This window comes from Pseudochaenichthys georgianus, chromosome 4 (assembly GCF_902827115.2).
Source record: "Pseudochaenichthys georgianus chromosome 4, fPseGeo1.2, whole genome shotgun sequence".
Taxonomy (NCBI): Eukaryota; Metazoa; Chordata; class Actinopteri; order Perciformes; family Channichthyidae; genus Pseudochaenichthys; species Pseudochaenichthys georgianus.
This window is the reverse complement of record NC_047506.1, coordinates 37,705,217-37,714,427: the sequence shown is the minus strand read 5'-3', so window position 1 is coordinate 37,714,427 and position 9,211 is coordinate 37,705,217. Positions and strand designations below refer to the sequence as shown.

At 41.6% G+C, this 9,211-nt stretch overlaps 1 protein-coding gene across 1 annotated transcript; it reads right to left on the bottom strand.

Annotated features, from left to right (window-relative positions):
* Window positions 1–3,042: 3,042 nt before the first annotated feature.
* On the bottom strand, window positions 3,043–8,576 carry uhmk1 (U2AF homology motif (UHM) kinase 1). The gene is made up of 9 exons (XM_034080920.2): window positions 8,515–8,576; window positions 7,835–8,297; window positions 7,287–7,407; window positions 6,350–6,536; window positions 5,679–5,870; window positions 5,287–5,381; window positions 4,069–4,145; window positions 3,899–3,997; window positions 3,043–3,780 (listed from the first exon to the last, which is right to left on the bottom strand). Exons 2-9 carry the CDS (start codon window positions 8,139–8,141, stop codon window positions 3,689–3,691), a joined length of 1,170 nt encoding a protein of 389 aa, XP_033936811.2. The 5' UTR covers window positions 8,142–8,297; window positions 8,515–8,576; the 3' UTR covers window positions 3,043–3,688.
* Window positions 8,577–9,211: the final 635 nt, after the last annotated feature.

Sequence of the window (9,211 nt, the reverse complement as noted above, 5' to 3'; positions counted from 1 at the left end):
CGCTAAGACGTGTGTTTGTGCCTGTGAAGGACATCCTTGGTTGCAGTGTGGGCACCTTTCATCAATAATAAAAATAGCCAGTTGGTTTATATAAACCAAACTTTTGATCTGTCTATCACAATAGATTGTAGCAAACTAGATTGATACAGCCATATGAAGTAAGGTAAGGAAAATATTATCTTCTTGTTTAGTGTGAACATAGCATTATAGCAGCATTTTGGTTATTTGGCTAGCTTGAATGTCACAGGGCACTTGTGTATATATATAAATCAGTGTAACAAAATGTGGGATTAATGGGTACTGCAGACCCACTGTTATCACAAAGTGGAAGCAAGGGAATCAAAACCCAAGATAAAATACTAATTTCTGGTTCTACAAAAAAAGAAGTAACATTCCACTCCAAAAAAGTCCAAGCTTGCCGACTCTTGTTCCCATTACTAAAACGGTCTCACTACCCTGGTATAACAAATATAATGTGACACAATTATATGACTTTGTTTCTAACAATAACACTTTCTTTCAACAAGGATATTTGTCACATTATTTACTCAAAAACCTCTATACTTTTTTGCGTGACTAGCCACAATTCTTGAAACTAACAGAAGTAGGAAACACCTCTATGTGACTCTTCGGTAAAACGTATGATCACAGGGCTTGCAGTGCATCATCAGTCCACTAGTCCTTGCACAAAGTCGAGATAGAAAGTCTGTTTATTATAACCACTGCAGAATATGCATAGTTCTACACAACCCTTAAAGCTACTACGTGTATCTTTGAAATTGTCCAACTTTGGCGAAACACTAACTCCTCCAATTTCCACCAGGGCACGACCTAAGCCATTAGCAAACATCTGAAAGATGCTACACATGTTACACACAGTAGCTTTAAACTACTCCTTACATGTACTGGCTACCGTGTTTTTCTAGACTATAATTAACTAGACCATGAGTAGGAGGTCCTAGGAACAAATGAAAGTGTATTTTGTTTAAGTTATTTATAATTTATACTGCAGAGGCCTTATTCAACTTGCTTTTGGTACCAAGTGCTTTTGTCTATTTGCTGCAGTACATTATATTGTACCCCATCAGTGTACAATGGAAGGCCTGACAATGGACTAAATGAAAAGACAAAATTGCAGTCACGATCGACGACCGCTGTTTTTTTTTTTTAAAAGCCAGGTGATCGCAGGATGTCCCGTGTCGCAAATTGTGATGTCACTATGTTACTGAAGTAAACAAAAGAGTCCAATGGAGGCGTTTCAGGGGGGGAAACGCATTATAGGGCCTCTCTAAGGTGTGTCCGACATAAAGCTCTAGACCACTTGGAGATCATGTTATCCTGCTACATATTTCTTAATACATCCCTGACTCAACTGATGAGATAAGTGTTCACTGTCAGATATAATGTAGAGTACAGACTCTCAAACGTTACATTTCATTTGATAAAGGCTTTTGCTTCGTCCACCCACATCAGAGAGGATGTAATGTTTCTCTCCCTACACATGAGAGTGAAATGGAAGCTCGAACAGGAAGTGCCGTACTCAGTGAGTCGGTTAAAGATGTAGCTGCAGCTCACCTTGAAGATGGATGTGCCATGTGCAGACTGGAGGAAGCTCAAATCATAAGTATCAGCTCAGTTCAATCCACCCTCTGCACGTAACACAGATTCAAACCACATGATGACATGCAGCACTTTGAACTACACTCATTAAGAACTGAATCATATAAAGTCAAACTGCAGGTGAAACTTTGTGGAGGCTGTAGATGTTTCCATGCTACGAGTGCAGAGGTGGGGAATGAGCTTTCGGGCTTCACTGCACAGTCTGGTATAAGTAACCTCTTTTATAGGCGCTGAGCGGGTAGAAGGTGGCCACCACCAGCTTCCCGTCAAAGGTGCGGCCCGTCAGCAGCCTCTGAGCCTCCTTGGAGTCAGATGAGTTGGCGTATTCCACGAACACCTGATGGAGAGACACAGAATAGTAGGTGAATGACTAGGTGATGAGACTGAATCACTTTCTGACCGCTGTCCTGGCTTTGTTTCACATTAAAGTCCACTGGAAGAGTATCAGAGGCAGAAAGCTGCATTTTATATAGTGTTATTTGTTATACAATGTATAGTTTGGATTTGTGTTCTTGGGTTGTGTCGTGTACTTGTTCTTAGTTACTTTATTACATACAGTAGATGTGCGTACCGTTTGGAGAAACAGACAGGGATATTAGAAGGACATCAATGTACTGCTGATGTAGGCATCGTATTTTAGACACCTTTGATTTGTTACTTTGTTTGTGTTATTGTGGTAGATCGTTAACTTGCTTGTTCTTTTAGGTAAACATGTGTAATCTTTTGTTTAAAGGAATCTAGAGGCTTGGAAGAGAAGTTTTTAACAGCTTCAGTTTTCCCCAGCTAACTAATATTAATGTTTGTACGTGTCTAAAATACACCCATTTGGCTATAGCAAAGAACCAACTGAATATATTCGTCTTTATCTTTCTCTCTTCACACAAACAACAATCATTTGTTTCCCTGTATTTTGAGAAAACGACCACAAACAGCGCCCTTTACTTCTGGTGCGCGCAGGTGTATCCCCGTCACTGGACTCACTGCACATCAGTCCCTTCAAACCTGGGGTTGGTTTAGTTTCACATTGAAATGATTTCATCCATCTCTTCCATTCATCTCTTTTATTATAGTTTTCTATGTATTATTTTCGGTCCTGTATTGGTTTTTCCAGGTATAATATTTCATTTAAGTTATAATTATAATCATAATAATAATTGATGGATTCATTTCATTATGGTATTTGAGCTCGTTTCAGATCAACCTTTGTATTGAATGTTATTTCATGTGTCCTACAGAAGAGACACACATCACTCATATGTATTAGTTATGCTACTCGTATTTGTATATATCCTAAATGTCTGACGTTTTCACACATGCATCAAAAACCACAAGTAAGAACTGTACGCTAAGTTATTATTTTATAATCAAAACATTATTACAATTATTACTAACTTTAATATTTTTATAGAGTATGATCTCCTCATTCGTTTAAGAGATTTCAAATATTTCACTCTTAATGAAGCACTTTAAACATTTAATGAAAGATCCTCCTTTAACGGTAAGAACAGCTGCAGTGAGCAGAGGCTGTGCGTCTGGGGGCGGAGCTCTGATGCGCGAGTAGTGAAAACACTTCCGCGTAGTCTGCTCTCGTGTATCCTCCCTTTCGTCTCCTCTGGAAGCCTCCTCCCTCACCCCTCCTCGACTCCTCCGTGTGCATTTCAGCTATTGGGACGTCCTTCAACATGGCGTGTCTTGATCGATTTCCGGGTCAAGTCCCGGAGGACGGGAAGAGAGGAGTCGAGGAGGGACATTGAGATGAACCTACTGTGTCAGTGTAGTAAGGGTACTGCAAATACTGAAGTCAATAAACAGAAGTAAACTGCTCAAAGTCATCTTTATCATACTCAACTACTAATAAGGGGTATATTGCACCCCTTTCCTCATACTTGACCTAAACAAAGTTTTCATAAAAGTTGGTATACTAGGACCTCATGAAGTCTGTAGATATGAAAAAAATGGATGATAAAAATAAGGCTGTAGTAAATGTTTTTTCTTTCTCCCTCCTAGCAAACTCCATTTGCAGTTTGATTTGAATTATCTTTGAAGATTATGGATTGACAGATCGGCCTCACCTGTCCTTTCCTGGGTTCTCTTTGGGGATGAGCAGAGACACCACAGAGCCGTACTTCTGGCACTCCTCTTTCATGTCCTCCAGGATTTCTGGGAGAAACAATGACAGATAATTGGACATACTTTCACTCGTGCTCACCTGGAAGAATCGGGAAATCAACGTCAAAATGAATTTAGTTAGATTAAGTTTAGGAAAGAAATGATGTACCTTCATACTCTTCTTCATTGTGCAGATGGCTGTCGTCAATCAGGTTGAGGAGGCGCAGGACAGGAGTGGGCAGCAGGACCAGGTCCTCAATGTGAGGAGCTGACACACACATTCACACAGGTAAATATCACATGTTACTCTTGGAGGATGTTTTATATATTTCAACATACCGAAGGGAATACTGAAGAGCGGGCTCAGCAGGGCAGTTTCAGCAGAGCATCTTTGTTTTGGGTTGTTGAGCAGCATGCTGCGGACAGAAACAAACATTATCAGCTCTTCAAACTTTAACAAGGCCATCTTTTCCACTTTTCAGGTAACTGCACATTCTTTGTGACTTTTATATTTGTCAGATATGCTAGGTTTTACATATGATCATTGTTTAGCACCATTTCCAAATGTGTTCACATAAGACGGGATGATCCTTTTTACCTTGTTCTTTTACAAAACGAAATATGCCTGAAAGAAATGCTAATGTAAATGTTGTCAAGAGCTTGTTTCCCCTGTAGTGTTTATTAAATATTAATTTTGGGGGGGGGGATTTCGAGTGTCTTGTTGAGTTTTCTACTTATTTTTGTGCTCTTTTCTGTTCTTGTATTCTAAATGATGTCTGTTTTTTATCCTCCTTTCTTTTATTCCCCTTTTTCTTTTGGTTAAGTCCTTAGTTCAAGGGGAAGTCTGTGGTAGTTTTCTAAAATTGTTACAAAATTAATATAGACAAAAGGCGCTTTCACACCGGAGTACTTTTCCCCGGAATAGTTCCGATAGTTCATAGAGAGCAGGGACTTTCCTGGGGAGAAAAAGGTTCCAATTTCTGATTGGCTGGGCGAATTGTAAACCACGCCCCGTAAAACTCTGAAAAGTTTTGTGAAGCCGCCATTCTATTTGCTGGCATTAGCATTATTAGCATTAGCCCAGCACACCAAAGGAGAGAGACTAACTTATGGCAACACAAAAGAAAACATGGGAGCGGTGGAGATGAGGAGGTGTCGGCGTTCTGGCGATTTACTCGGAAGGCTTCAGTAGAAGCTGCTGGGAGTCCCAGCAGCTTCTACTGAAGCCAGTCCCCAACTCCGGGGACTTCCGGCCGGAGACTTCGGGTGGCAGTATACGCCAAGTGAAGTTGTTTGCGGCCTGCCAGTAAACCCAAAGCAGAAGAAGAAGTGACGTCAGCGGCTTCATTTGCCTAATCCTCCCTCAGGAACTTATTCCGGTGTGAACGCGATCTACTAGATAGTTCCGGAACTAAAGATTTCCGGGGAACTATTCCTGGGAAAAGTACTTGGTGTGAAAGCGTCTATTAGACTGCTTACACAGGAAAGCAGGTCAATACACAGTATAGTTAACAGCACAGTTCACATGTGAAAGCAGGCTGTATGTGTAGAGCGTACCTTTTGATAAGGTCTCGGAGGTGATAGACAGGGATGGCGGGGCACACCACACTGTTGCTGGCAAAAAGATGGTCGACAATGGAAGCATTGTTTTCCTGAAGAAGAGGAAAACAGGTTGAAGGAACCAAGGCTTCTGCTTGCTCAGATAATGGCAGAGAGTAAGTGCTGGTTGGGGATGGGGGGGGGGGGGTCACTTAGCCCCAATGATCAAAGGTTCAACATAACAAATAATATGTATACATTTAAAGGGGCCCTATTATAGTCATTTTCAGGTTCATATTTGTATTTAGTTATTTATATGCTCTGACTTCAATTCAAAACATATGGAGCTTTGGCAAACTTCCTTTAATAACACAAAGATTTGTATGGAGAAGAGTTTTGTCATACAGTACCTTCCACTTCTGTGAGCGGACGGTCTCTTTGAGTTTGATTCCTGAGAACATCTCCAACAGGATGATGCCCAGGCCCCACATGTCCACAGCGGAGGTGCAGCCCGAGTCCCCCTCCACCTCCGCCTGAGCGAGGCTGTTCTGAAGCTCCGCCTCCGGGGCCCGGTACCCGTCTGTCTGGATGTACTTGACATCCTGAAGGAAGAAGTGAAGCAAGAGGTGAGTTCGAAATTCATATATGTCACTATCTTTCAATCATCTTTAATCTAGCTCTAAAAAAAATTGTATTATTTGTTTTTTTCATCATGCTTTTGGCTTTAGGGCATATAATAAGGAATGTTTCTTGTTTTATTAATATTGCATGTAAAAACATGTATTGATTTTTAAAACAAAGTACATGTATGAAGAAACTAAGCCAAAGTTCAAATCAACCCTGAAAACTCCTCTGTTCAACAAAGCCTTCCAACAATAACTCACTCTCTCCCCCCACTGCAATGTCACACCTCCATGTCTGCCTCGTTTCATGTTTATGTTTTGATGTCTTGTCCTTATACGTTTCTTTGTAAAGCAACCTTGAGGTTATGAAAGGCGCTATATCAATTCAAGTTATTATTATTAATTAAAAAAAAGAAGAAATCCAACATTTATTACCCTAGCTGCTCCCAGGCACCCACCTGGTTTCCCTCTTTGAAGCTGAGTCCGAAGTCGATGAGCTTAAAGCACTCGTCATCGGCGCTCCAGAGGATGTTGCGTGGCTTGAGGTCAGCGTGGACGTAGCCTTCCCTATGGAGGAAGGTGAGAGCCTCCAGGATGTCTCTGGCACAGTGCTGCACCAGCCACATGGAGTGGCCCTGCTGGGGTCTGACAAAAACATCAAAAATCAAGTTAAACCGAGAGAGCATGCTAAATTAAAGAAAGCTTCACAGTGACTGCACTCACCAGCATAATCTTTCTGAACCTTTTTTTCGTTTGTGATTGCGTTTGCCATTTTACAATTACCTGAATGCCCCTTGTCACATTTAAAAAAACTGAGTTCAATATCAGCAGTAACTCAGTCATAAATTAATAGTCATTGCAACTACAAATATAATCTACACTGTATCAAGTTACTCATTTTACTTTTGTATTCGTGTTGACTCAGTTGCAACTGACTAAGAGCTGCTGATACATGTTCTGCCAGGTAAAATTATTGTTTTTGTCAATGGAGTCAGGTGGCTTTGAAGAGAGCATTGAAAAGTACTTAAGTTCCCTGTCGGAAAGAGCTGTCTGACCGCGAAGGTTTTCTAAATATAGCGTACACTTGACTGATATTGTTTTTTAAGTGCGTCTGAAATACGTTTTGCTACCCAATCAGTTCATTGCTTATCTTTCTGCGGTATTCCTGTCTGTATCTCCATACTGGGGGTGTGCCAACATATGTGCTACACTGACTATAAAGTACCTCAAACAACTCCACTTCAACAAATCAGAATGTATCCCTTTCAATCAATACAGATAAGTGTGAAAATTATAACCCTCAGATCTAAAAATGGTGGAGCCAATCTGATGAACTGGCAACCTGCTGCAGTCAGATGAATACTGTATGAGAAACAGAGACATGACTTCACTTACCTTCCACCCTGGGTACCACTGGTCAGCAGATCAGACACACTGACATCCAGGAGCTCCAGCAGCAGACAGCGTGTGGCAACACCCATACAGCTGTGGTTGGTGAACACCCCGTAAAGTGTGACTGAGAGGAGAACAGAGCGGTCAGTGCAAACAGATAGACCTGATGCATGTTTTCATGTAAAGCAACCCTCTTACTGGACAGGACCGTTTACAACAGGATAATGATAGTTCAATGTTTCAACAATAGGTCTTTAGAGCCAAAGCAGAACAACAGTGTGACACATGTAATAGCCTGATGTTACACTGAGTTCAGATCCTGTCATGTGACATCATGTGCCGAATTAAAAAGCCAGACCATAACTATTAGTGAATGGTCTTGCTGTATGTTCTACCAGGTGTATTCCACAGATGACAAGCACGTTTCTATTAAATTGATAGATGTTTTAATAGAATGTGGCCTTTTTTCTCTATGTAAAAGACACATAAGGGTTAAAAACAGTAGCAGTATCCTAACCCCTGCGATATTCTAGTACACATAATGGTGTTACCTATGTTTTTATGTCCCTGGATATCTTCCAGCACGGACCTCTCCTTGTGATACCCGTAGTCTCCTCCCCGACAGTCGGCCTGAAACTCCTTGACAGCGGCGGTTGTGCTGGCTCTGCCCGAGCTGACCTGGTACACCGAGGCCGAGACTCCTTGGCCGAGCCGGGACTGGACGGTCCACAACTCCCCAAAGATCTCGAAAAGCACCGGCTTCATACCCTGGTCGAAACTGCCCTGCGCGGGCTTGTTGCTGTCGGGACGCGGTGCCTGCGCCTTTGCGCTGGGCTCTGCGGGGCCGCAGTGAGCCATGGGCAGGCGGCGGACAGGAGAGCAGCTAGTTGATAGGTGGGAGCAGCTGCAGGAGCATTGCGAACGGCCCGGGTTCTGTCAGCGCCACATACAACCACCAGGACGTGTCAACGACAGCTCGCGCACAATTCAGCTACACCCGCAACCTTGTTAAAGCTGAGAACAGAGCGACACCTGGGCATATTAAAGTACTGTCTGCTAACCGAGACTGTCAACATGAATGTATGCTAGACAGGTGACACAAAGTTAGCTAATTTAGTTGCTACACATGCTAAACTGACAAACAAAAAATGTCTCTAACGCGCAGGAAAATACTTCCCCCATAATACGGAATCGTATCGAATATAATAACTTAAAAGTGTGTCAGTTTTACCTGGAGAAAAGTTTTGCCCAAATTGTAGTAACTCAGGTTGTTGATATTAATCTTAGTTCCGGTTCTACACAACCTCCTGCAGGTTTTGGTGCATCTTTCCGGCAGCCTGCCCCCTGCCGATGAGGCGTGTCACTACATTACATTTACAGTTCATTGCATGCCATTTTCCTATTCCATTTCAGGCCAGAGATTAACCACTGTCTTCTATTTATATCACGCTGCTTTCAGTTGTTGTTTTACCTAAAGGATCAAACAATTGTATAGTGTTTTTTAACATAGAGTAGGTGAGGACTAACGATACAGCACAATCAATGGAAGATAACTGTCTGCTCCATATATTTGTTATCTTTTTTACTTGTTAATGCCATTTTATTCTATTTCTGAAATATATATATATACTGTTTATTGCTGTGTCTTAGTTTCTCTTATGTACATTGCCTTGTGTTTTTTATGCTGCTGCAACGCAAACATCCATAAAGTACCTATCTACAGTATCTATATATCTATCTCATTTCAAACCTTTATTTAATCAGGTGAATCACATTGAGATCCTCTATCTCTTTTTCAAGGGAGACCTGCTGCAAGTAGGTTCCACATGAAGACATAAAAACAGAAAACAACAGAAAAACTAAAAGATGCAGGGATATACAATGTACCTAACGACATTTACAGGTACCAACAGTATCAGCTTGCATAG